Source organism: Chelonoidis abingdonii, chromosome 26, assembly GCF_003597395.2.
Source record: "Chelonoidis abingdonii isolate Lonesome George chromosome 26, CheloAbing_2.0, whole genome shotgun sequence".
NCBI lineage: Eukaryota > Metazoa > Chordata > Testudines > Testudinidae > Chelonoidis > Chelonoidis abingdonii.
Window position 1 is genome coordinate 3033562 of NC_133794.1, and position 26992 is coordinate 3060553.

General features: G+C 58.9%; 2 protein-coding genes across 8 annotated transcripts in view; one reads left to right on the top strand and one right to left on the bottom strand.

Moving 5' to 3' along the window:
- Positions 1–888: 888 nt before the first annotated feature.
- On the bottom strand, positions 889–17741 carry CRB3 (crumbs cell polarity complex component 3). Of its 2 annotated transcripts, none has more exons than XM_075061171.1 (4): positions 17679–17741; positions 5740–6012; positions 1966–2012; positions 889–1479 (listed from the first exon to the last, which is right to left on the bottom strand). In XM_075061171.1, the coding sequence occupies exons 2-4, from the start codon at positions 5846–5848 to the stop codon at positions 1276–1278; spliced, it is 360 nt and encodes a 119-aa protein (XP_074917272.1). In that variant the 5' UTR covers positions 5849–6012; positions 17679–17741; the 3' UTR covers positions 889–1275. The 2 variants fall into 2 exon arrangements, with proteins under 2 accessions (XP_074917272.1, XP_032646294.1); XM_032790403.2 differs by lacking the exon at positions 17679–17741 and adding an exon at positions 7428–7521.
- A 5270-nt stretch (positions 17742–23011) lies between these two features.
- SLC25A23 (solute carrier family 25 member 23) overlaps positions 23012–26992 on the top strand; it is a 31124-nt gene continuing 27143 nt past the window's right edge. For all 6 annotated transcript variants that reach the window (XR_012654905.1, XR_012654907.1, XR_012654903.1 and 3 more), the window contains exon 1: positions 23012–23213. Coding sequence is in view for 1 of the 6 variants with exons in the window: in XM_032790335.2 (XP_032646226.1) it covers positions 23040–23213 (174 nt within the window). In the remaining 5 variants the exon portion in view is untranslated. The remainder of the gene's footprint in view (positions 23214–26992) is intronic.

Genomic DNA, 26992 nt, shown 5'->3' on the forward strand with positions numbered 1-26992 from the left:
GAGGCGAGGAAATCCGCCCACAAGCGGCTTCTACTGCAGCTGAGTCTGGAAGCTTAAGGCAGGGGACGGTTGCTTCTGCTCCAGCCTCACTGATGGGGGGACAGGCTGCCCCATGCAGGGAAATAATCTTAGCCCCAGTGCTGGCCGGGGGAGCAGCAATGGGGTGGGGTTGTGCTGTGGGACACGGCGGCCTGGGTGAAAAGGCCACCGACACTTGCTCCGGGGGGATGCCGCACATGGGAGAAAATTCCAACAAGTTTTGGTTTAAGAGAGGGATGAATCACGGCCCAGCCGGAGGACAAAGATTTGGATCATTAAGTTGAGTGCAGTTTGGTTCATTCCCCAGGGACAGGAGAGCAAAAAAAAGGCCGCCGAGTTGTTTTTTGAGTTATTAGTGTATTTCACTTCTCCCCCCACCATGAAAATGACCCCAGCGGCAGCCCAGGTTTGAGTCCAGTAAGCCCAGGCCAAGGAGCAGCTCTGTCAGCTGACAGCCGCAGAAGGCTATTATCCTCTGCATTCACCAGCCGCTAGACAGTGATGTGGCACCTTCCACATGCACCCAAGAAGGCGGCAGGTTTTGTAGAGCACCAGGGGGAGGGGGAGTGATAGATGGGGAAACTGAGGCACAACAGTGAAGGGACTTAAACCTCTCTTCCCCTACCTTCTGTCTGCACCTCAGGCTGATGTGTATTAACTAAGCCGGGGGATTGGTTTTTTAAACAATGCATAGACATGGCTGTTTCCCTTCAGCAGATTTTTTTTAAAGCCAAAACCTTCCCCGGCGGCTCAGGCAGGAGTTTCTAGCTTCCCCTTCCTTCGCTGCTGCGCCAGCCTCGCTTTCACCAGCCCGGGTGCCAACACAGAGTCACTCTCCATCTGCAGCCCCCCTGCAGCTGGCCCCAGGACAGACAGACGCCAACCGAGGTAGGGGAGATTACAAGACACATGTGAGACGCAGACGGGGGTGGATGGGGGAAGGATAAAGTGGTCCACCAGGAGGCGATGTCGCACAGCACCAACACGGCCAGCAGTTTCATGGGCAAGCTGCCCCGGGCTGACCCTTGCTGGGCGGCACCCCCCACTCCCCCGCAGCAGGAGGGCGCAGGTGGAAATCCGATGCACCCAACAACGAAGATATCAGCTCCTTCCAGCCAGCAGAGAGCAAGGAGCCCCCCCTCCAGGTGTGCGGCTGGCTCTGGAACCGCAGGGTCCAGCCGGTACAGAGTCTGCCAGTCCGGGGAGGGGGTGTGAGTGACCCCCCCTCTCCCTGGGTCAGATCAGCCGCTCCTCGGGGGGCAGTTGAAGGTTAGCGTTCGTCACCACCCGAGCACCCACCTGCTCCTCGTTGCTTGGCCGGTAGGTGCCCTCCGTCTGCCGCCTCTCCCGCACCTTGAGCACCCCAAAGATCACGAGTCCAATAAGCAGGAGACCCCCGACTAGGGAGGGGACAATGATAGCTGCCAGCCGCTCTGACTCCTGCCGGGGGGCGGGGGGGAGAGAGTGAGACGGAACCATAATCATGGCCTGCCCAGCTCCACGTGGGCGTGGGGGGCAGAGAGGTGCCATGGAGGGGGGGCTGTGTTAGCAATGGGAGTGGGAGGCTGATGCAGAGGAGAACTCTCTTGCACAAAAGGGAGAACGCAGCATGCACAAGGGAGCCAGGCATTCGACCCAGGGCAGGGTTGGAGCTGAGGATCGGGGGGGGGGAAGGGGGGTTACCCCGGGAGCCAACCAGGAGTGTGGGAGGTAAAGACAGGGGCTCCCCAGAGGAGGTGAGCTAGGCCTCCTGCTCCAGATCCCCCCCACACACACACTGGAACCCGCCCCCCCCCCCCCACACACACCCTGTACAATATCTCCAAGCTTCCAGCCCAGTTCCACTCAAGTCTCTCTCTCCAGTGCATGCTGGGATAACCCCCCCCAACTCACACAGCTGATCTGCCCCCCCGGAAGCCGACTTACCGTGAGCCCTGATGCGGGTCTGGGTGTCGCGGTGCTCCCGTTCATGGCTTGATTTAAAAGAGGAATAAGAAGAACAGAGCTTAGCGTGGGGAGGGGTACGGCAAGGGGGTGCGATAGGAGGCTTTGATGTTAGGAGGCCTCTGCTGGAGTACACCCCCCCACCCGCCATCAGAGAGCTCAGCCATGGCACTGATGCTACGCAGGCGCCAGCACCAAACATGCAGCCACCTCTGGGGTGGGGTGTGGCAGCTGGTTAGCCACTGCAGAGCAAGACAGTAGTTTAGGACAGAAAGTGAAGGAGATTCCCAGTTTCAAGTGCACCAGGGCAGGGGGGAGGTTATTTAGGGAGGCAGCAGCCTGGGGTTATCCAAGTGAGCTGTCACATCCTCCCTAAATTATCACCACCCCAATTCCTGGAAAAATGCCATATGGAGTGACCTTTAATGACCTCGTGGGACAGTGCCCCCTACCATGCCCAGCCCTTGCACCCTGTAACACAGCGCCCCCTAGTGCCACAGTGAGGCATTGGGGTCAGCACTGACTGCCCCCCCCCAGTCCACGCCCTGCAACACAGCACCCCTCTAGCACCACCCCGGGGGGGCTTCTGATTCTGCCTTCTGGGGGCCCCTCACCAAGCAGACAGTATCACTTCCAGCAGAAACCGCGGTTTGCCTGAAGGTCTCTGCTACCCCGACAGCAACCAGGTCCAATGCCGCCCCCCAGGAGCTCAGCACAGCAAGAGAAACCCATCAACCACCAGCCCCCTCTACCACCTGGGGAGGTGTGATGGAATTCCCTGCCCAGCAGGGGGCAGCAGTGCACACAAGCCAGCCCCATGCTCATCCAACCCAGCCCCTCCCCCCCCAGCTCTAACCACTAGACCCCCCCACCCCTCCCAGGGCTGGGGACAGAACCCAGGTGTCCTGACTCCCAGCCCACCCTGCTCTAACCACTCATCCCCACTCCCCTGCCAGGGACAGGGACAGAACCCAGGTGTCCTGACTCCCAGCCCACCCTGCTCTAACCACTCATCCCCACTCCCCTGCCAGGGCTGGGGACAGAACCCAGAAGCCCCCAATTCTCAGCTCTAACCACTAGCCCTATTCCCAGCAAGTCTACCCAATATTGATGGTACAACTCAACCACCCCCCCTGGGCTCATCCCCACAATCCCAGCTCCGCTCTCCCAGGGCGCAGGACTCTGCCTCCAGTCTGTAGGCAACATGCTATTCTCTGCGCCAGGCCAGCGGCTCCCTTCCCCTGCCTCGCCATTATGCAGGAAGGGAACTACAACTCCCAGGGTGCCCCTCTCTGCTCCATCCTTCCCTACCCAGTCCCCAGCCTGGCCTTCAGCCCATGCTCCCAGCTCCAGGGCGGTTGTGCATTGCAACCCAGAGAGCAGGTCAGGCCTGAACAGGCAGCTGGGAGGGGCTGGAGCCCTTCCCAGGACTCAGGTGCGACTCAGAGCTCTGGGATCCAGCAGGACGGGGCCCCTGGTATGCACAGGACTCTCCCCGCACAAGGCGGTAGAGTTGGTCCCAAGCCACTCCCTCCCCCTCCCCACTTTGCTAGTTAATGGCAGAACTGGGGATAGAACTCAGAAGTTCTGGCTCTCAGCACCCCCTTCTAAATCCCACGCCCCTCTCAGGGCTGGGGATAGAACCCAGGAGTCCTGAGTCCCAGGATACACACTGCTCTAACCACTAGACCCCACTCTCCCCTCAGTGCTGGGGACACAACCCAGGAGTCCTGGCTCCCAGCCCCTCCTTGCTCTAACCACTCCCCTCCCAGGGCTGAGAATCCAGCAGCCCCTACTCCTACCCCAACCCCACCCCCCAAGCCCTAGATCCTACCAGAGTTGGGAATGGAACCCGAGAGCCCTGGCTCCCAGCTGCCCCCCCACACCCTGCTCTAACCACTAGCCATTACTGTGCATCCTGGGTACAGTTTCCAAGGCAGGTGGAGTCCTTGCTCGATAAGGAATTTGGACCCTCCCCTCCTTTGCCCAGAGCAGTAAGTTACATGCTGGGCAGGGGGCGGGGGGAAGAGTGTTGAAACTATTTGTTTGATCCATTGGAGGGGGTCTTAAAACTCTTGTAGGTGACTCTACCTGTAAACAGAGACACACAGGGCGGGGTGCTAAGAGATCAGCCAGTCCCAGGGACACTCCCCCAGCAGAGGTGACTCACCCCCCTCTTCCAGCCGCTCCCTCCCCCACCCCCTCCAGGGTGTGGATTCACCTGTGTCAGGCTCCGGGACAACTGAAACCACCTTGCCTCACCACGCCCGCTCCCCAGCTCTCAGCCAGGGCTGGTGGGGGGCCCGGGACAGGACAGGATCAAGCCATAACAGGGAAGGAGCCTTCCACAAACACGCCTGCGGTTTGCCCTGGCAGGAGGGGGGCATCTGAGGACTGAGAGCCACAGGATCTGCCCTGGGAAGCTGCGGGGTGTGGGGGGCGGGGGGGGGTGTTGTATGCTGGCCCCATTAAAATCTAGTCACCTGCTTCAGGCATCAACTCTATTATATGGATTACGGTAGAGCCCCCATCATGGCCAAGGACCCCACTGTGGTGGGTGCTGAACATTCTTTATTAGGTGTATTACGGTAGCACCTCAGAGCCCCCCCCCCCCCCCCTTGCAGGATACCCTATGTTCCTTCTCCCATGTAACACCACCAGTGGAAGATTTAATGGGGGGGGGGGAATAATCAAACCTGCCAATCTGGGCCTTGCATGCCAAAGGGTGACACCCCCTCTCCCGACCTCCTTACCATTGCATGCAGGGATCGCCCCCAGGGGCAGCTCCAGGCACCAGCCCGCCAAGCGTGTGCCTAGGGCAGCAAGCCACAGGGGGCGCTCTGCCGGTCGCCGCGAGGGCGGTAGGCAGGTTGCCTTCGGCGGCATGCCTGCGGAGGGTCTGCTGGTCCCGTGGCTTCGGTGGACCTCCTGCAGGCTGCCACCAAATCTGCTGGACTGGGGACCTCCCGCAGGCAAGCCGCCAAAGGCTGCTTGCCTCCCATGGTTGGGGCGGCAAAATCCCTAGAGCCGCCCCTGGCAGCCACCTCTGGGATAGAACAGGGCAGCTGGTTAACAGCCACGCAGCAGCACTGCGCAGGGATCGCTCAGCCAGTGCTGAAATGCAGCCACCTCTGGGGTGGGGCATGGCAGCCATTTAACTGTGCCCATCACCCCTCTGCTGGTAAACACACAAGAGGGTCAATGCTCTGTGTTTTGGTCCGACCCAGGCAATGCTGGGTTGACCCCGGTGCTGCGTCCGCATCCCCGGTGACCAGAATCTAAAGCCATGGAGTCCCCCCTTCCAGCTGCCCCGACTAACGACAACCCAGCAGCAACTTTAGTCAAGCTAAGCTGCAGCCTCCTGCCAGGGAGACTTGCCTGCAGCAGATCTTGCTAGCACCGGGATCCAGTGAACGATTCTATCCACTTTATTGCCCTCTGCTGCATGGAATCAGAACTGCTCAAATGTGTGTCATAGGGCCTATACTGCCTATAGGGAGGGGGAGTCTCCTTCTGGCCCTGAGCCATTGGAGCAGCAGGATAAGATTTCTGTCCCTATCACCATGAAGAGGAAGGTGTGAGCATAAGGGAAAAATCACTCGCTCAATCAGTGGTGGAGTTAAGAGAACTCCAGGCTGTTTAACAACTAGATCCTACTCCCTGCCCAAAGCTGCGGACAGAACCCAAGAGTCCTGGCTCCGAGCCTCCCTCCCCCCGCAGCGTGGAAGCAGATACACTTGACAACCCACCACCTACCTTGGCCCAGGGCCGGCTGTAACAGGGACTGCAGGGCCACGGCCAGGAGCAAGGGGTGACTGTAGCCCGCCATCGCTGCCATGGGTGTCTGGGAGAGAGGGGGGGACATGGGGTGGTCACGCCCCCTCTCCCTGGAGGGACTACAATCCTGATGGTGCAACCGTAACGCAGCCTCCTGCTTCCCAGTGTCCTCAGCCCGTTGGGAGGCGTGGGGGGCCCTTGGAGATGGAGATGACGATGAGAAGGAACCGGCAGCCCCCAGGGTTTCACCACCTGGGAAAGGACAGTGAGAAAGGAGTCAAAGCCACTAGTAACCCCCCCGCCCCCTCAGTGACACCCTCCCTCAGCTCTGCATCTGTTAGACCCACAGACCACCAAGCCTACCCCTCCACCAGGTCGGCTCTTCTGGGCGCTCTATGATCCGTCCACTTACTTGGATTGGCGTGAAATTTGCTGCACCTCATGGGGGAGCCGGGGAGGGTCCGTGGTCCAAATTTGGGGTCGTTTGAGCAAGGGATTCTGGAGCTCCCCCCCCCCCACCAGCATTTACAACCTCTTGTGAGGTTGGTTGGTTTGCTTCCGTGCACCCCCGGGGCTCCAAAGATGGCTGGGATCCTCCCCGGACTGAGCTCGGTTGCTCAGGATTTCTCTCAACCAGTTTCTGGTGCCCACTGCCCCTTTGGCAGGGGCCAGGGTTGTCCTGAAGTCATTAAAGGGTTAAGTTAGGAACTCAGAGCGCCAGGAGCTGGAGTCAGGGAGAACAGAACCGGGCATGTGCAGAAATAACCCTAGGCTCTTATCCAGCCAATCCCAAAGCGCTTTACAAGGGAGGTCACAATCATTCCCCCCATGCTACAGACGGGGAAACTGAGGCACGGCAGAGCAGGGAAGTGGCTTGCCCAGAGTTACCCAGCAGGCAGAGCTGGGCCTAGGATCCAGGTGTCCCAACCCAAGGCTCCATCTGCTAGGCCTCACTGCCTCCTCTAGCAAGCCTAGGCCTCAGCTGATCCAGCCCTCCGCACCGTACTAGGCAAGCGTGATGCTGCTTCTCGTGGGGCTGCCTCCAGGATAGAATCCAGCCTCAACGCAGCTGGAAGCAGACATCACCGTGCCAGCCTAGCAGACAGAGCTCTGGGCACTATCCCCAGTTCTGACCCTCTGGATGACCTTGGGCAAATCACTGCCCCACTCCGTGCCTCAGTTTCCTCATCTGGTCAATAAGAGAAAACAAGACCACCCTGTGTCCCAGCAGGGATGGGGAGAGTCTGTTTAGACAAGTGCTTCGGGGCAGGGACTGTCTCTTTTATTCTTTGTCCAGCACCTCACCCGCTGGGGATCCCACCTCATTCTCAGTCGAACCTCCCCACCCAACGAGAGTGCACACAGCTTACTAAGCTTCTGCCTGGGACCCGCTACAGGCAGGGAGATTCCTCCATCTGCGGCAGCAACTGGGCCCTCGGCAAGCTGGACGTTCCCCTCCCTCCCTCTGGCGGAATCTGCCTTTTCCAGTTTCCACCCCCCAAATCAATCAGGGTGCTTAGAACATGCCCAGAAATTCTGGAATCATGAGGCTAAATCTATGAAAGCTTGTGAAGACCCTGGATCACAGTGAGACGGGGGCCGTTCAAAGTATCTAGAACACACGCCCCACCCATTAGCGGCCAAACTCAGGAGTCTATAAGATCTACCTGGTGGCCCTTCTGTGTTGTCCAAAATGCAATAACTTTGCAATGCCCCATCCGATCGCTTCCAAACTTCCAGGGATATTTCGGGGCAGCACCCTGTCGATTTGGGGGATGATCAGAAAAACTGCAGGAGTAGGGGAGAACAGCGGACACACAGAGCCCCCCACATCTGGTGGGTAGATCCCTGAGCTTTGACCAGGGCTGAATCGGCTCCAGATCAAAGAACCAGCTGAAGGCACAAAAAGGAAGTCCAAGACATAATGGTGGAGAATGGGGCACACGGAACCCCTGGTGGGGGGTGGATAGGGGGCTGAGAGGAATGGGGAACCCTGAAATGGGGTGCACAGAGTCCCTGACAGAGGGGAGGAGGGGGCACAGGTAGAAGGAGCCTCCTGGGTGTGTGGAATGAAGTTTCTAGTGATCCAGCCCTTTGGAGATCCCAGTGTCTTCATTAGGAGGAGGATTTCAGGCCCTAGGCCGTTCCTGTCACCCAGCACTCCCCAAATTAGGCAGGACAAAGCTCGAAGGGGCGGGGTGGGGCACAGCAAACCTGCCATGGCCCCTGTTCAGGGAGCCCTCTCCACAGAACAAACCCTTTTCCCATCCCTGCTGCTCTCAACAGATCCTCATCCTAGTCACATTGGAGCTGCTGCTGCATCTTCCGTGCAAGCGGCCAGGGGACCAAAGCACCGCACGGACCTTGGCCGAATCCAGCCTCCCAACGCCCCGGGAGGAAGGCAAGTGTTACAGATGGGGAAACCGAGGCACCAAGCAGGGAAGGGACTTGCCCCAGCGAGAGGGAGGCAGAGTGCTGGGCCAATGCACAGCCAGATACAGAAACCAGGAGTCCACACAGCGAGTCGCTGGCAGAGCTGAGAACAGAACCCAGGAGTCCTGGCTTTTGATCCCCCGCTCTAACCAGTGGCAAACTCCTCCAGAATGGGGAACAGAACCCAGGAGTCCTCGCTGTCAGCTCTAAGCCAGAGAAGACACTATTCCCAGGTCCGGGAAGGAACCCAGGAGTCCTAGCTCCTGTCCCAGCCCTCCCTGCTTTACTCACTGCTCCATATTCTTTGTGGTTCCCATCCCAGGAAAAACCCGGCCCGTTTCCCCAGCCCCCTCAGCCAATCACTCTAATAGCAGGTACCGACAGAGCGCGACCCACGAACCAAACCCAAATTTCTTCCAGTTGCCATCAGAAATGCTGCTCTCTGGTATTTCAAATATGCCACAGACCTCTGCAGACACCCACAGCCAGGTCATCTCAACCAGTCCTGAGCACTCAGTGAGGTCTGCAAAAAACCCAGCAGGCAGTGTAGCCTAGTGGCTAGGGCTCTGGGCTGGGAACCAGAAGAGCCCAGTTCCCTTCCCAGTGTGGTCATGGACCATGGACAACTCATTGTGCCTCAGTTTCCCCTTCCACCTATTTAGACTGCAAGCTCTTTGGGGCTGGGGCGGCCTCTTGCCAGGGGCTATTTATGAAGGGGGCCAGGTTAGAAGCCGCATCCCCTTGCTTAGGGAGCATGGTTTAGTGGCTAAGACAGAGGTCTGTGAGTCAGACCTGGGATCCACTTCCACTTCTGCCCAACTCCCTGAGCCTCCTCGAGCGAGTCACTCTCCTGTGCCTCAGTTTCCCCTGCTACCCTGTGAAAACTCTTTTTCCCTTCTCGTCTGTTTTGATTCCCTGCCCCCACAGAGCTTACATGGCAAGAGACAGTGTTTCCGCCACACCCAACACACCGGGGCCCTGCTCGCCTTTGGGGGCACTAGAGGAACCCAGATGATAAGGTAAAACCCACCGGGCCCAGAGCTCCCAGGGAGGAGCCCAGCCCGGCGCTAGCAGCCACTCTCCACACCCCTCCTCCCAGCCAGGAGGATGAACAACTGGGGGCAGCTGTGCAGGTGAACGTGGGGTGCAGGTCCCGGTGGGCCATGAGGGGGCTGCCACACCAAATTTCTCTGGCGTGGACACACATTTGGGGCAGGGTCCACCTTTCTACTGAGGCTCCCGGGCATGTGCAGAGCAGGAGGACCGTGGGGACCTTGGTATGCAGCGGGGCAATGGGGGGCACACAGAACCCCCTTGGGAAGGGGAGATCCTGCTATGGGGGAGGGAGAATAGGGGGCATGGGGCAGAATTGGGGACCACGGGATGAGGAAAAGTGAGGGGGGGAGACACACAGTAGCTGGCATGGGACAGCCTGGCATTGGGGAAGGGAGCACAGACAGAAGGGGACCTTGCCATGGGGAGGTGTGTGTGGCCTGAGGGGCATACAGAGCCTCTGGCATGAAGGGGGGGATACCAAGGAATCATTCAGTCCCCAGCCAGATTCCTGCCCCCATAAGCACAAGCCCAGGTCACAGCCCTCATTTCTGGCCCTCAGCAGCAGGAGCCACCAGCTCCCCCCCCCCCCCCCCCCCCCCCCCCAGTCCCCCCAAGACCCTGTGACATGGCAAGCCACTCAGGGCTAGTGATGGCCACTCCTGAGTGATGGCCCCCCACCCTAGCCCATGCCAGCTCCCCCCCATGCAAGGCCCTGCCAGGTCCATCTCAGGGCAGGGAGATGATTTTAAAGAAACGGGGGTGCCCCTGGGTCCCCCTGCCATATTGACTCCCTCTGTGGATCCCAGCCCAGCTGGGCCTCGCTGGTCAATTTTTAACCCAGCTGATTCAGCACAAACCCAGTGAAAGTCACCCAGAGCTCATTAACCCTGCGTGTGCCACCCCCGCCCAGAGCGACCCCCTCCCCAGCCCGGGCTACTCCCGGAAGGAGGGTGGGGCTCCCCCGAAGGAGGAAACCCGCTTTCCAACATGAATCAACTCCAGGCACCCGATCGCCTGGGTTCTCAGGGGCGGCCAGGCCTCTCGCCGCCTGTGCCCTGGGCTGGGATCACCGCTCCCACGCCACGGTGGGCCCAGGCTGGGGGAGGGGGTGTAGGTAACCCCGGGGGGGCATCTCCCCCCCCCCCCGATCTTTGGCACCGGAGAAGCCAGACCCAAGGTACAGGTGGGGGGCACAGACCAGCCTCCACCAGCAGCCAAATTCCAAGTGGGGGAAGGGGGCAGCTGCCCCTCCCCAGGGTCCCCTGGCATTAAGTGGAATGGGGGGGGTCCAGGCTGTCTTAAAGGGGCCGGGGGGGTTCTTTAGCCCTGCCTGCTCCATAGGTGGGGGGAGCCCCAAGCCCCTTCCCCGCACTCACCGGCTCTGTCCCTCCGTCCGCTCCCTCCCAGGGCTGCGATCTGGCCAGCTCCGCCTTCCCTCTCGCCCACGTGACCCAGGGGAAAGCAGGTGCCTCCCTCCTCCCGCACCTGAGGCAGGTAGGCCCCGCCCCCATCTCACCTGGGCGGGGCTCACCTGAACCCCAGCGGCGTCAGCCTGGATCAAGGGGCTCCCTCTGACCCCCGTGACCCAGGGGAGCCGGCCCAGGATGCCCCAGAGAGCTGGCGATCTCCCGGGCCTATCTGTAGCCTAGGGGATCCTGCCCCCCAAGGCCCTGCCCAAGGCAAGGGGAGATCTGCTTAGCCCGCCCGAGCTCGGCTCTGGGGCAGCCACCCCCACACCTGCCCCACCCGGAGAGGATGGAGCCTCTGTTTTCCATATGCACTTGCAGCCATAAGGTGCGCAGCCCCCTGACTGAGATCAGGGGCCCCATTGGGCCAGGCGCTGCACCGACATAGCATGAGAGAAAAGCTCTGCCCCCAAGAGCTCAGATGTTAAATATACAAAAGGTGGGAGGGGAAACTGAGGCACAGGGCGGGGGGGGGGAGTGAGTTGCCCAGGGTCAATGGCGGAGCTGGGAGTCGAATTAAGCTCTCCTGATGCCTAGCCTCATGCCTGATTCCACTCGATCCCATGTGCAGCTTTGCTCACGTACGTAGCCCATTGGCTTCAGTGATGATTACTTGCCTGAGTAAAGCAGGTCACGCTTGCAGCAGTTAGCCAGAACAGCTGTTTTTGCGGTTGAGGCCGTAGCCTGGAGAGCTGGCTAGGGCCTGTGTGTGTGTGTCCGTCCCTTTATCTGGCACGTCTCCGGTTCCCTCTTGGAACACAGCCTCTCCACCGAGAAACCCAGGAACTGCCTGCTGCTCTGCTTCATCGATTCTAAGCCCAGGAGGGACCTCAGGCTCCTGGTATCACAGGCCACCTCTCTCGCTCCACAGACAGGGAACTTCACGGGTGAGCTCCATGAAACACCAATAAAAATGACTATGTCCTTACCCGGCTCCTTCCTGCTCAAAGCGCGTTGCCAGCCTGAAAGGGTGCAGCCTCGACCCCTACCTCTGAGTGGAAAGCACTGGTATCCCCATTTGATAGAGGGGGAAAGTGAGGCACAGAACAAGGACGTGACTTGCCCAAGGTAAATCAGCAGCAGAGATGAGACTAGAACCCAGGTGTCCTGAGAGCTAGCGCACCCACTCCCCTCCTGCCTGATTCCGGGATTGATCCTACAAGTTCTACTAATTCACTGTCCCTGCAGCTCTAACCACTAGCCCACACTCTGTCCTAGAACTGGGGATAGAACCCAGCAGTCCTAATTCCCAGCCCCCCTGCTCTAACCACTAGGCCCCACTCCCAGACTTGGGAGTAGAACCCAGGAGCCCTGACTTCCTCTATCTCTTGCTTTCCCTCGCTAACCTGCCTCCCCCTAGACACCTGCTGCCCCGCAGCATCTGACTCAGGCTCCCACAGGCTCAGAGCCCACGCTGGGATTCCTAATGGAATCATGACCCCTGCCGGGGGAGAGTCCATAAACCCCAGCAACCAGGCCAGAGGGGAGCCAGCCGTGCCAGGCAGCGGGCAAACGGCCCCTGCAGACCGACTTGGCGCTCAGAGGCAGCCGCTTTGCCAGGAAGGCCCTGACTGCTCCCCCCGCGACATTCCTGGGCGAGAAAGCTGCTGCTTTCCTGGCCAGAATGGAATTTAGCTAAGCTAGAGTTATAAGCCTCTTGAACCCACTTGAGGACAGGGCTGGGCCTAGATCGGATCTCTCCCTGGGGGCTGGGCTTTGGCACTTCCTTGGAGTGCAGGGGGCCAGATCCTGCTCTTGCCTCCAATGATAAAAACCCAGATCAACCGCCCCTCACAGCCCCCGGATTAGGGCTCTTGTTTACGGGGAACTCGACCCATAGAGCCAGAGAGGTTAATCATTCAGCTGCAGCTAGATCAATTTCCCAGCAGCATAGGCAAGATGGAGCAGTGATTACTGCACCAGCTTGGGATGCAGGAGACCAAGACTCAGTTCCTTGCTTGGGCACGGATGCCCCATGCCTCAGTTTCCCTGTTTGTGTGTGTGTCGTGTAAGAGCACTTCTCTGAGACTGTCAGATACTCGGGGGGGAGCGGGTCATCTGAGCACATTAGAGAGAGAGCAGCTGGTGCACAACGTGTTAAAGACGATGGTTTCCCTTGGACTGTGGGGATGTTTGGCTGAGAGGCTGCAGCGTGGCCTAATGGGTGAGCAGTCTTTAGGGCTGGATTTTGTTCTCAGCCTTGGGTGGGGAGGGTGATCTGGTTAAAGTGGCAGGGGGGGGCAGTGGGGATTAGAAGCCAGGACTCCTGGGTTCTATTCCTAGCTCTAGGAGGAGAGTGGGGCCTAGTGGTTAAAGCCAGGAGCTAGGCTCTCCCCAGCTCTAGGAGTGGAGGGTGATCTAGTAGGTTAGAGTAACAGGGAGGCACTAGGAGTCAGGACACCTGAGTTTTAACCCACGGCGGGGGGAGCATGGGTCTAGTGGCTAAAGTAGGGGAGAATGAGTCAGAGCACCTGGGTTCTAGCCCCAACTCTGCTACTGATTTTCTTTGTGCAAGTGACTTTCCCTGTCTGTGCCTCAGTTTCCCCCTCTGTACACCAGTGCTGGCGACCCTCCTTTGCAAAATGCTTTGAGATCCATGGAGGATGTGGGACGCTATAAGAGTGGAGTCTGATCGTGCCCCTAGTTTGCTCTGCCAGTGTTTCTCTGCTAGGACCCAGAAAGTCCAGGCTAAGGGACCAATCACTCTCCGATCTGAGCACAGACCCAGCATAAATCCATTTACTTCCATGAGGTTCCTCCAGATTTACACCAGTGTCGATGAGTCCAGCATTAGGCCTTTCCTCTTGAACCCTGCTGGCGCAGTTGCCGTGAATGGAAGCCAGTGGTGCTACAAGCCACATTTTCCTTGTGGTCTGTGGCCAGGCAAACAGCCCGTCAGACCATGCTGGCGTTAGACTGCTGCTAGCCAGGGCTGGATCAAACAAGCCATGAAAGGCTCCGTCCCTCCTTCCCAGCAGCCCATCATCCTGAACCTCGCTACTCCTAATTCACTCCTCTTGAAGTTCCCGTGTGGTGCAATCTGCAGAGAGCTGGCAGCTCAGGAGGGGCTGGCTCACTTTTTTGATTTCCACTTGCTGACTTGCAGGAAGCGAGAGCTTGGGGAGGAAGAGGAAGCGGAAGCCTGATTTGGAGGATAAGTTGTGAGGCTCCGCCCTCAAGAGAGCTGCTTTCCATTCCCAGCTCTTGGGATGAGTGAGTCGTGTCATTGCGCCATGCCTCAGTTTCCCCATAATCCTTCCTTGGTCTCATTCGATTGTCAGTTCTTGGGGGAGGGGACACTGACTGTCTCCCTGTGGGTGCCCTTTCACTTGGAATAAGGGTAGTGTCAGCTGACAGGAGGTCAGATCCATGGCCGTTTGTAATGTTCACATGAGTTAGAGACTATGGGGGTTTCCTAGGGTTTACCTTGTCCTGATAACGCATGTGAGAACTACAAACCCCAGCTCTGCCTTGTGTTAGCCAAAAATAATCTTTAGCTCTCCTTGTCAGCAGAGCCCAAGGTGCTTTACAAAGGAAAGCAGGAGCATTAGCCTCATTTTACAGACGGGGAAACTGAGGCACAGAGCAGCCCTGTCCCAGGGTACGCCACAGGGCCAAAACCCACACCTCAGAAGTCCTAGTCTAGTACTCCATCCACTAGGCCATACTGCCTCTCCAAGAACACAGTTTTCTTCCGAGTGAAGACAAGGCCTATGTGAATGTGCAGCCCCCTGCACCATGGGGCGCTGATCTCAGCTGGGTTCTAGAGGTGAAAAATAACGCACCTAATTAACGACATTCAAGGAAATACCTGCCCACTGTTATCTTTCTATGCCACAAGGAACTGCCACCATAATCTGTATTACCCCAGTCACAGCCCAGCATCCCGTTGTGCCAGGCGCTGTACATTATTTACTAGGTATATTATGGTAGCTCCTAGGAGCCCCAGTCACGGCCCAGCACCCCATTGTGCCAGGTGCTGTACAAACACAACTCAAAGACAGTCCCCCCATCCACCCCGAGTTGCCAATCTGCCTATAAGACAAGAGATAACACATGGAGACAGACAGACAGACAGTGGGAGCACAAGGAAACAAATCAGTACCGGTCAGTGGACACACAGTGGTCTCAGAATGCCCGCAGCCTGACCTTTGTCCGGATTTCTGGAGGCATCCCAGGTCAGGGGAGTTTTAAGGAGGCGTCTGAAGTCGGACAATGTGGTAGCTTGGCAGATGTTTATGGGGAGCAGCTCCCAAGCGCAAGAGGTAGCAGGGGAACCAGCATGAAGGCCCAGATCCTTGAAAACATTTAACTGCCGTGGGTATTCGTTGCCTAAATCCCCGTGAGGATCTGGGCCGCAGGGGCAGGTTAAAAACTACTGTAGCCAGTAGGTGATGGAGGCTGGAGTCACGGGCTGATCAGTGGCGGGAGCCGGCCGAAGGAGATGGCCAGAAAATAATCGGTGTAATAAGATGTGGTGCGCACTCTGGGAAAATCAGAGGGCTGTGGCTCGAAGCCCATGCTTTCTGCCTGGACAAGCCAAGAGGCCAGGGTAATCCGTGCCCCTGGGGGATTGCTCTGGGCTAAGAGTTGCTGAGGAAGTGCAGCTAGCAGGGAGCATTGTTGGCTACAGGGTAAAACCATTTGCAAAGGAAGGTAAACACTGAAGGTAATAGCCAGCACAGCCGCCAGTGCTTCCCACAGCTGATGCACAAAGCTGGAGCCGCCAGAAGGCTTTGTGTAAAACAGGAGGGTACTGTGATTAAAAGTCAGGACGCCTGGGTTCTCTTTCCAGCTGCAGGTGTGGAGTGGGGTCTCGGAGCGAGGGAGGGGGGGTGAGCATTAGGACTCCTGGGTTCTCTTTCCAGCTGTGGGTGTGGAGTGGGGTCTTGGCATGAGGGGGTGGGCATCAGGATTCCTGGGTTCTCTTTCCAGCTGTGGGTGTGCAGTGGGGTCTCGGAGCGAGGGGGTGGGCATCAGGACTCCTGGGTTCTCTTTCCAGCTGCGGGTGTGGAGTGGGGTCTCGGATCGAGGGGGTGGGTGGGCATCGGGACTCCAGGGTTCTCTTTCCAGCTGTGGGTGTGGAGTGGGGTCTCGGAGCGAGGGGGTGGGCATCAGGACTCCTGGGTTCTCTTTCCAGCAGTGGGTGTGAAGTGGGGTCTCGGCGTGAGGGGGTGGGCATCAGGATTCCTGGGTTCTCTTTCCAGCTGCGGGTGTGGAGTGGGGTCTCGGCGTGAGGGGGTGGGCATCAGGACTCCTGGGTTCTCTTTCCAGCTGCGGGTGTGGAGTGGGGTCTTGGCACGAGGGGATGGGTGGGCATCGGGACTCCTGGGTTCTCTTTCCAGCTGTGGGTGTGGAGTGGGGTCTCGGAGCGAGATGGTGGGCATCAGGATTCCTGGGTTCTCTTTCCAGCTGTGGGTGTGCAGTGGGGTCTCGGCGCGAGGGGGTGGGCATCAGGACTCCTGGGTTCTCTTTCCAGCTGCGGGTGTGGAGTGGGGTCTCGGCGCGAGGGGATGGGTGGGCATCGGGACTCCTGGGTTCTCTTTCCAGCTGTGGGTGTGGAGTGGGGTCTCGGAGCGAGATGGTGGGCATCAGGATTCCTGGGTTCTCTTTCCAGCTGTGGGTGTGCAGTGGGGTCTCGGAGCGAGGGGGTGGGCATCAGGACTCCTGGGTTCTCTTTCCAGCTGCGGGTGTGGAGTGGGGTCTCGGAGCGAGGGGGTGGGCATCAGGATTCCTGGGTTCTCTTTCCAGCTGTGGGTGTGGAGTGGGGTCTCGGAGCGAGGGGGTGGGCATCAGGACTCCTGGGTTCTCTTTCCAGCTGCGGGTGTGGAGTGGGGTCTCAGAGCGAGGGGATGGGCATCAGGATTCCTGGGTTCTCTTTCCAGCTGTGGGTGTGGAGTGGGGTCTCGGAGCGAGGGGGTGGGCATCAGGACTCCTGGGTTCTCTTTCCAGCTGCGGGTGTGGAGTGGGGTCTCAGAGCGAGGGGATGGGCATCAGGATTCCTGGGTTCTCTTTCCAGCTGTGGGTGTGGAGTGGGGTCTCGGAGCGAGGGGGTGGGCATCAGGACTCCTGGGTTCTCTTTCCAGCTGCGGGTGTGGAGTGGGGTCTCAGAGCGAGGGGATGGGCATCAGGATTCCTGGGTTCTCTTTCCAGCTGTGGGTGTGGAGTGGGGTCTCGGAGCGAGGGGGTGGGCATCAGGACTCCTGGGTTCTCTTTCCAGCTGCGGGTGTGGAGTGGGGTCTCAGAGCGAGGGGATGGGCATCAGGATTCCTGGGTTCTCTTTCCAGCTGTGGGTGTGGAGTGGGGTCTCGGAGCGAGGGGGTGGGCATCAGGACTCCTGGGTTCTCTTTCCAGCTGCGGGTGTGGAGTGGGGTCTCAGAGCGAGGGGATGGGCATCAGGATTCCTGGGTTCTCTTTCCAGCTGTGGGTGTGGAGTGGGGTCTCGGAGCGAGGGGGTGGGCATCAGGACTCCTGGGTTCTCTTTCCAGCTGCGGGTGTGGAGTGGGGTCTCAGAGCGAGGGGATGGGCATCAGGATTCCTGGGTTCTCTTTCCAGCTGCGGGTATGGAGTGGGGTCTCGGAGTGAGGGGGTGGGTATCAGGACTCCTGGGTTCTCTTTCCAGCAGTGGGTGTGAAGTGGGGTCTCGGAGCGAGGGGGTGGGCATCAGGACTCCTGGGTTCTCTTTCCAGCAGTGGGTGTGAAGTGGGGTCTCGGAGTGAGCGGGTGGGCATCAGGACTCCTGGCTTCTATTCCCGGGTCAGGGGAGTGGGATCTGATGGCTAGAGTAGGGACGGTGGCTGGGAGTCAGAACCTCTGGGTTCCTTTCCCTGCTTAGAGATGGGAATAGGGTCTAGTGGTTAGAGCAGACTGCAGGGATGCACACCAGGACTCCTAGCTTCAACTCTGCCAACACCTCTATGCATGACCCTGGGCTCGTCCCCCGCCGTACCTCAGTTTCCCCACCTGTAGAACGAGTACAGTCAAGCTGCTCCAGCAAGGTTGGCCATGCGCGTGGGATCGTGCTGCTAGGGGACTGCAAGCCCCCTCCCACGCCTCGGTTTCTGGAGGAGAGGGGGACACCTCATGAGTGCCCCTGCCGCTTTAAGACCCAGTGTGCGTCATCCTGGCCCCGGCTGTTATCCCCGCCCGGCGGCCGAAGGGTTAACGCGGCTCGCCGGCCGCCTGGCTCTGTAGGGCTGCGAACAGCTTGGAGGGGGGCAGGAGGCGACTCCACCAATCAGGAGCTGGGAGGAAGCAGCCCCGGGGGGATGATATTTGGTTTCACGTCTGCCTTCTGCGTCCGAATTGAGGCGGGAGGGTGTACATGCATTATTCCAGTGGGACCTGTCTAATTTCCCCTTCTCCTCCATGGGTCCTGCCAAACCGCCCCGCAGGGGGAACAAAACGCCCCATTCAGGGCATTGCCAGGGGACTTGCGACAGCAGGGATTAGACCAATTTATGAAATCGTGGCACCAGCAGCAGGCATGAAACTTTGAAGCCCCCGTGACCAGCTAATGCACTGCGCAGGGATTAGCTTGGGTGTCAGCAACCGGGGTGCAGGGAGGTGGGCTGGGCAGCCTTCGCTGCCACCAAGAGCAGCATGCAGGCTGGCTCCCTCGCAGGTGTCAGGCGGGTGATGGGGGTCCTACCTGCCTTGTGACTTGCATGGGAATTTGGGCCTTGGCAAGTGAGGCCTGGATGTGTTCCCAAGGGTGGGGTGAGCTGAGGCTGTGTGAAGGCAGGTGGAGCCATGCAGTGATGAAGCCTTTAGCCTTGCATTTCAGCACAGTTGTTGTGCCTGAGCCCAGAGGTGGCTGCATTTCAGTGCTGAGTGAGTGATCTTTGTGCAACGTCGCTGTGTGGCTGTTAAATAGCTGCCGTGCCCCACCCCAGAGGTGGCTGCATTTCAGCATAGGACAAGTGATCTGCATATGTCCTCTTTGCTGTGCACCTGATAATTAGCTGTCATCTCCCACCCCAGAACAGGCTACATTTCAGTGCTAAGCAAGCAATCTGTGTGCAGTTGGACTGTAAAGCAGCTGCCAGGTCCCACCCGTGAAGTGGCTGCATTTCAGCACTGAGCAAGTGACCCTCATCCACCACACCTCATCCCACAAAAGGCTGTATTTCAGCTTTGGCAAGTTATCTCTATGTAGTTCTGCTATGCGGCTGTTAAACCACAGCCGTAGCCCACCCTAGAGGTGGCTTCATTGCTGGGGCAAGAGTGGTGCTCTCTGTGACTCATTTTGCTTGTGCAAAGTGTTTTGGGATGGGAAGTGTGACATTTCCAGTGCAAGGGACTTTGCACGAAGTTGCATTTCAAGAGAGAACGGAATCAGGATTGCGGCCCACCCTCCTAGATGTCAGGTTTCAGCGTAGCAGCCATGTTAGTCTGTATCACCAAAAAGAACAGGAGTACTTGGGGCACCTTAGAGACTAACACATTTATTAGAGCATGAGCTTTCATGGGCTACAGCTCACTTCATCAGATGCATGCAGTGAAAATACAGTAGGAAGATATATATATACACAGAGGACATGAAACAATCTGTGTTACCATACACACTATCAGGAGAGTGATCAGTTAAAGTGAGCTATTATCAGCAGGAGCGGGGAAAAAATCTGTTTGTAATGAAAATGGCCCATTTCCAGCAACTGATGAGATATGAGGAACTGTGTGTGTGTGGCGGGGGCGGGGGGAATAAACATAGGGAAATAGTTTTACTTTGCGTAATGGCCCATCCACTCCCAGTCTTTATTCCAGCCTAGGTTGATGGTGCCCAGTTTGCAGATTAATTCCAACTCAGCAGTCTCTCCTTGGAGTCTGTTTTTAAAGGTTTTTTGTTGTAATATTGCGACTTTTAGGTCTGTAATCGAGTGGCCAGGGAGATCAAAGCATTCCAGGGCCATGCGGAGGATTCAGGGGGCCTGGGGCAAAGCAATTTCAGGGGCCCCTTCCATAAAAAAAAGTTGCATTACTATAGAATTAAAAATGTTATTAAAATAAATGTTTGAAATGAAATATATACAGGTTGAGAGGGAAGGTACTGTACATCTGGGGTCAGGCTTGGGTTATGGGGGGTTACAGATATCATTTGCAAGGATGGAAAAAATACATACATATCGCATAACCGGCATAGACCCAGATTGGGGTGCAGGAGTTTTTAAGGTGTCAGTGAATAAGTAGGCTCGGGTTCGCCACCCATGAAATGAATAAGGAGTCCAAGTCAGTATCGGTGGAGCGGATAGGTACATGGGTGGTGTGGATCCCTTGGTCGCTCAGGGAAGGAAGTGGGTTATTTCCCTGGTCGGCTGTCTCAATTATTCAGTGTGGTATTGGCGGTGTCTGGTGATGTGTTTGATATAAATGTCTCTGGACCAGCTGATGGCGTCAGACGCCATGTGCTGTCTCATGAGCCGGGCATAGCGTCGACCGACCCCACATGCTCTCAGAACCGGCTCGTTGCGGGGGTCCCATGAGCCCAGGGCTCCCACGATCAGGGCGTGTACCTGGACTTCATAGCCCTAGGCTCTCAGGGTCTCAGCCAGCGGGGCATACTTCGACTTCTTCCGTGCTCTGGCCTCGTGGAAGGCAGGGGACTGGTTTTCAAAGGGCACCGTGACGTCTACCAGGAGGACCTTCTTCTTTTCTGCGTGGGCCCCGGGGCAAATTGCCCCACTTCCCCCCTCCCCCGGGCAGCCCTGAAGTGTTCTCCAACTGGTTTTTGAATGTTATAATTCTTGATGTCTGACCTGTGTCCATTTATTCTTTTGCGTAGAGACTGTCTGGTTTGCCCAATGTACATGGCAGGGGGGCACTGCTGGCACGTGGTGGCTTATACCACATTGGTAGATATAACAGCTGGGCTGTTCCTGACCGAGATTCAGAACAACCAACAAAGACGTCCTCCCTGTTCCGGGATTTGCTCTGAGCCCAGCAGCTGCTGGCCCCTGGACTGTGGGGGTTTAGTCTGTGCTGGGTGGATAACCATGTGGTGCGGATCTGACCCATACAGCTCCTTGTTGTGGGCCTCAGGCTGGCAACAGCAGGTGGTTTAAGGAGCTCCCAGTTTTGGGAGATTCCTGCTCCATTTTCCCGACCTGAAATGCAAAAGTAACTGGGGACATGGTCCAGGGTTAAGGCAGGCAGCGACATCCACCCAATGGGCCACGTCCCCAGCTGGTGTCAATGGGCATCACACCGTTGGCATCAATGGGACCAGACCCCCACTGGTGTCAATGCGCGTCGCTCCATTGGAGTCAATAGGGCCAGATCCTCTGCTGGTGTAAATGGATGTCACTCCATTGGCGTCAATACGGCCAGATCCCCCGCTGGTGTAAATGGATGTTGCTTCATTGGAGTCAATAGGGCCAGATTCCCCACTGGTGTAAATGGATGTCACTCCATTGGAGTCAATAGGGCCAGATCCCCCGCTAGTGTAAATGGGTGTCGCTCCATTGGAGTCAATAGGGCCAGATCCCCCGCTAGTGTAAATGAATGTTGCTCCATTGGAGTCAATAGGGCCAGATCCCCGACTGGTGTAAATGGGTGTCACCCCATTGGCGTCAATAGGGCCAGATCCCCCGCTGGTGTAAATGGATGTGGCTCTGTTCTCAGTGAAGCTGGGCTGATTTGCACCCGCTGTGGATCTGGCCCAGCATCTCAAGCTCTGTGCACCCTGGGGCATGAAAGGAGTCAGCTGAGCAGGGACGACCCCACCAGCCAAGCCCTACGTGCCCATCCCCGATGGGCCTCAATGCTTCTGCCCATAGGGGACCCTTTCTGTGGGCAAGCCGGGCCTCTGGTGTCCCTGGCCCATGAGGGCCATGGCCTCTCCGCTGTGGCTGCTAGCGCAGAGCCCAGCTAGCATTGATCACAGGGGGGCAAGCTGGGCTGAGGCCCCCCAGGTTTGTTTCACATGCAGGCTGCCATGCAGCTGTGGGCTGGAAACAATCCCGTATCGCTTACTACGAGCCCAGCGTGAATGTCTCCACAACATGCTCTTTATCCAAAGGGCACACGCCCTGGTCACATACAGAGACAGCGGCAGAGCCAGGAATGGAACCCAGGAGTCCTGGTTTCCAGTCCTATCCTGCTGTAACCACTAGACCCCACTCTCCTCCTGGAGCTGGCACCCAGCCCCCTGCTCTGACCACTAGCCCACACCCCCTTTCCAGAGCTGAGGATAGGATTCAGGAGTCCTGTCTCTTGGACCCCCCCCCCCGCTCTAACCACTACTGCCTGCCCCCCAAACTGGGGATAGGGCCCAGGAATCCTGACTCCCAGACCCCTGCTCTAACCACTAGCACCCAGGACCAGCGCTAGAGTTTTTCGCACCCTAGATGCACGGCCATTTCACCGCCCCGCGCACCGCTTCCGCGGCTCCGGTGGAGCTGCCGCAGCCATTTCTGCGGAGGGTCCGTTGGTCTGCGACTCTGGTGGAGCTGCCGCAGCAGTGCCTGCAGGAGGTCCACCGGAGCCATGCGGGACCAGCGGACCCTCCGCAGACATGCCTGCGGCAGCTCCACCGGAGCCGTGGACTAACGGACCCTCCGCAGGCACGACTGCAGCAGGTCCACCGGAGCTGCCTGCCACCCCCCTGGCAAAATGTCACCACCCAAAAATCCTGGCACCCTAGGCGATTGCCTAGTTCGCCTCAATGGAAGCACCGGCCCTGCTAGCGCCCACTTCCCTCCCAGAGCTGGAGATAGGACCCAGGAGTCCTGGCTCCCAGCTCTAACCACTAGCATCCACTCCCCTCCCAGAGCTGGAGATAGGACTCAGGAGCGCTGGCTCCTAACATCCCCCCGCCCCCCGCTCTAACCACTAGCTCCCACTCCTCTCCCAGAGCTGGGGATAGGACCCAGGAGTCCTGGCCCCTTGTTCCTCTGTTAGCTTTCCCTGGCATCGGAGAGCTCCTAGCAGAATGGCGAAGGCTGCAGCCTGTCAGAGGGGCCCCGGACTCCTGGGTTCCACATCCCCCCACAGCCGTAGGCCAGCGGGTGCAGAGGTGGGAAGTGGCGGGGGCGGAGGGAAGGGTTTGGGGGAGGAGGAAACAATCTCCGTGGGAGGCGACGCCAACCAGCGCACTGTGCCATGCCCTTGTGCTGGCGGCGCGGCTTTCCCCGGAGCCGCCTGGCAGGGATCGCGCCGCCCCAGGCGGGAGCGGAGCCCCGGGCTGCCCGCACTGAGGCCATGCAGCGCCGGGCAGCACCACCCAGTCCCAGCGCCCGGGGAGGGGCTCGGAGGCGCTGAGACCCCAGCGCTGGAGCCTGGCATGCAGGGCCCCCCCAGCCCCGGGGCTTAGCGGGGGGCACCGCCATGCGGGGGTCCCGGGATGAGGGCCCGGCGCTGTGCCCGGACCCCGAGCGCCAGAAGCGCTGGGCCGAGCTCTTCGACCAGCTGGACACCAACAAGGACGGGCGGGTGGACATCAACGAGCTGCGGGAGGGGCTGGCGCGGATGGGCATGAATGCCAGCTCCCGAGCTGAACAGGTGAGCGGGGCGGGGCCCCTGCCGCCGGGGGGCTCCTCGCTGGCCGGGAGTGGCACAGCTTCACTGGCCAGTGGGGAAACTGAGGCATGGAGTAAGGGGACGTGCCCAGGGTCATGCAGTGAATCAGTAGCAGAGCTGGGAATAGACCCCAGGAGTTCTGGCTCCCAGCCCCCATTGCTCTAACCCACCAGGCCCCCCCCACAAACACTGAGGATGGAACCCAGGAGTTCTGGCTCCCAGCCCCCATTGCTCTAACCCACCAGCCCCCCCCCACAAACACTGAGGATGGAACCCAGGAGTTCTGGCTCCCAGCCCCCATTGCTCTAACCCACCAGACCCCCACCTCCCCCTCCACACTGAGGATAGAACCCAGGAGTTCTGGCTCCCAGCCCCCCCACACACACTGAGGATAGAGTCCAGGAGTTCTGGCTCCCAGCCCCCGTTGCTCTAACCCACCAGGGCCCCCCCACACACACACTGAGGATAGAGCCCAGGAGTTCTGGCTCCCAGTCCCGGTTGCTCTAACCCACCAGCCCCCCCACTGAGAATAGAACCCAGGAGTTCTGGCTCCCAGCCCCCATTGCTCTAACCCACCAGAGCCGCCCCCCCCTCTGCACTTGGAATAGAACCCAGGAGTTCAGGGTCCCAGGTCCCTCCTGCTCTAACCATTAGACCCCACTGCTTCCCATTTTGAGTACCTCCTGAACTCTGCCTGGGAAGTGATGGGTCTCTAATGTGGGGCTGGAAAGTCCTGTCCTCCCCACTCCCCCTGCCCTGGGCAGCAGGAGCAAGAGGCAGAACTGGGGATGGACAGTGACATTGGGAGCTACTCCCCCCTCCTCTGCCTCCCAGCTCCCTTGCTGAGATGGGGCGAAGCGGGAACCCCGCCTGCTCTGTCCCACTGATATTCAGGGGGCCCCAGTGTCTCTCAGCAGTGCGGACTGCTCAGCCCTGGGCCTGGGTTCTCCAGCTGGGAGATGTCGCTTTGGCTTCCACGTGCCAATGCATCCAGGAGTGGATGGGCATTGGGGTCATGGGGTGCAAGGGGGGGATCCCCTCTCCCCCAGCCCCTAAGATTTTGACCCCATTAGCTATCAGAGTCCCCTCCCCTGGTGGGACAGCGCCCGCCTGTGGGGCGGGACACCTGGGGCTCAGTGAGTGGGAAGATGGACCCCCCCATCTTGCATGCAAGCAGGGACATGCTTGACTAAGGGTACACAGGTGTACATGCACCCCAGCCTGCGTGGCAGGCACACACACGTGCACGTGACCACACGCGTGATGGCGTGCACCTGCGCAGCTGTCCGCACACGAACACGCGTGGGGCATCTGAGCATGCACACGAGCTGTACATGGACCTGGGCACTCGTGTTTGAGGGACATGCACGGGTGTTTTCATGGGGGGAAGCGGGGGGACATGAGTCCACATTCACGTGTATATGGACACGCATACCCAGGAGTCCTGGCTTCCTGTCTCCCCTGCTCTTACCCACCAGGTGCCCTTCCCCTCCCAGAGGTGGGCATGGAACCCAGAAGTCCTGGAGTCCCCTTGCTAGACATTTGTCCAGAAAGTGCTCCCTTGTCTTCGGGGTATTTCGGTCTTTGCTTGGGGTCCCCCTAGCTTTACCCATGGGGGAGGGGGCCATTCTACTATCCCACAAACCCCAGGAGGGTGTGCAAATGTGCGTGTGTGCACATCTGTTCCTGCATGAGCTGCCCCATGCGTGGCTGCAACCCATAGGTGAGTCTGCCTGTTTCTCCACATGCAAGCCCATGTCTGTGCAGCCATGTGCCCTCGTGCATGTGCTGCTGTGTCCTCTTGCACGTGTGCTTTCTGGCCCTGCCTGGGGGTGCCCTCATGCCTGCGTGTGCCCATGTGTCCTCGGGCATGCGTGGGCATGGTCACGTGCAAGCGTGTGCGTGCCCCCGTGCACACACTTCTGTGCCTCTAGGCGGCCCAATCTGCCAGGCCCACCCTGCAGCGGCGGGGGGTGGGGAGGACTCGACAGGGCTTTTCCAGCTTGGATTGACCCTGGGGTGGGCTGGGTCCATTCTGCGCCCCCAGTTCTGCCCCCTCGGCTCCAGCCAATGGGTTCGGCCGGGGTGGCCGGGGCCCCCTCTGCTTAGAAAGCCCAGTGTCGGGGAAACGGAGCTGGGGGGGTCTGAATGAAACATACAAACATGGGGAGGTATAAATAGGCCCCGACTCACATCTCCGGCGTTATGTTTAGTCTATTGCTCGTGGCCTCTTTACTGTCACAGGACTGCAGAGCCGCTGGATTCCCCCCACTCCGATCCCTGAGCTCACGGAGCGTTCTGGCAAAGTCACACCGGGAGCTGGTGGCAGTGATAGGACTAGAACCCAGGAGTCCTGACTCCCAGCCCCCTGCTCTGACCGCTAGCTCCTACTCCCTTCCCAAGGCTGGGAATAGAACCCAGGAGTCCTGACTCCCAATACTTCCCACTTCCCTCCCAGGGTTTGTGACAGAGCCCAGTAGTCCTCATCCCACCTCTGCTCTAACCACTAGCTTCTACTCCCGTCCCAAAGCTGGGAATAGAATCCAGGAGTTCTAACTCCCAATACTGCCCACTTCCTTCCCTGGGTTTGTGGCAGAGCCCAGGAGTCCTCACCCCACCCCTGCTCTGACCACTAGCTCCTACTCCCCTCCCAAAGCTGGGAATAGAACCCAGGAGTCCTGACTCCCAGCCCCCTGCTCTAACCACTAGTTCCTACTCCCCTCCCAAAGCAGGGAATCGAATCCAGGAGTCCTGACTTCCAGCCTCCCTGCTCTAACCACTAGACTCTACTCCCCCTCCCAAAGCAGGGAATCGAACCCAAGAATCCTGACTCCCCATCCCCTTACTCCAGGCTCTGGATTACCTAATTTCCAGCCTGTCGTGATTGCACGTGCCTGGAATGCCTCGCGGAACAAGTGCCCAAGCTGTGCCCTCACATCCGCCCCCGGCCCGCCGCCCGTCTCCTCAGCCTCTCACATGAGCGGCTGGGACGTGCAAGCGAGCCGGACCGGCATGTGGAATGTAAACAGAACAAACTGAAAATAGCTGGGCCCGATCCAGGCCTGAACCATGTCCTAATAACGAGGGACACGTGGCAAAGCCAGAGAGGCCAGCGTGGGACTGTTGGTTCTGGTCACCTGGGCCAGGGACCCCTGCCCCGCCACAAGGTCCCGGTGGGGTGTGGGAAGAGCACAGAGGGCTCATATCCAAGCCCCGTTTTGAGACACTGGTGCTTGGGGCCCAGTGGAATCCAGATCCAAACCTAACCCAGTTCTGGAGTCCTGGGCAAGGGGCTGTGTGGGTCAGCGGTTAGGGCACAGGACTGTCGGCTAGAGGAGGGGCGTCTGGGAACAGGACTCCTGGGTTCTATACCGAGCTCTGGGAGGGGACTGGTGATCATGGGGGAGTCTGGGAGTCTGGACTCCTGGATTCTCTTCCTGGGCCAAGTCCCTGCCCCACTTTGTGCCTCAGTTTCCCTTGGTGGAAGTAGGGATCCTGGCACTTTGTAGAGCTGGGTTTTGCATGGTGGCGGAGACCTCCCCTGTGACCCTGGGAACGTTTGGGTTGGCCAGAGGCCAGATGTGTGAGAGGTGGCATCAGCTCAGGTACAATAACCGCTCTGTCATTGTCAGGGGGAGACATTCCCAGGGGCACAGGGCCTTGGCTTTTCCAGCACGGGCCCCGGGCCACCCCCCTGCCCCTGCCTGGTGCGCATCAGCTGGATGGGGCTGCCTGGAGCTCCCTACGGGTGGGTAACGCCA

Coding starts and splice junctions, on each gene's coding strand:
- CRB3 (XM_075061171.1), bottom strand. CDS start 5,848: ATGTCCCCCCCTCTCTCCCAGACACCCATGGCAGCGATGGCGGGCTAC. Junction 2,013..5,739: donor ACAGCCGGCCCTGGGCCAAG/GTAGGTGGTGGG, acceptor TTTTAAATCAAG/CCATGAACGGGAGCACCGCG. Junction 1,480..1,965: donor GACCCGCATCAGGGCTCACG/GTAAGTCGGCTT, acceptor GCCCCCCGGCAG/GAGTCAGAGCGGCTGGCAGC.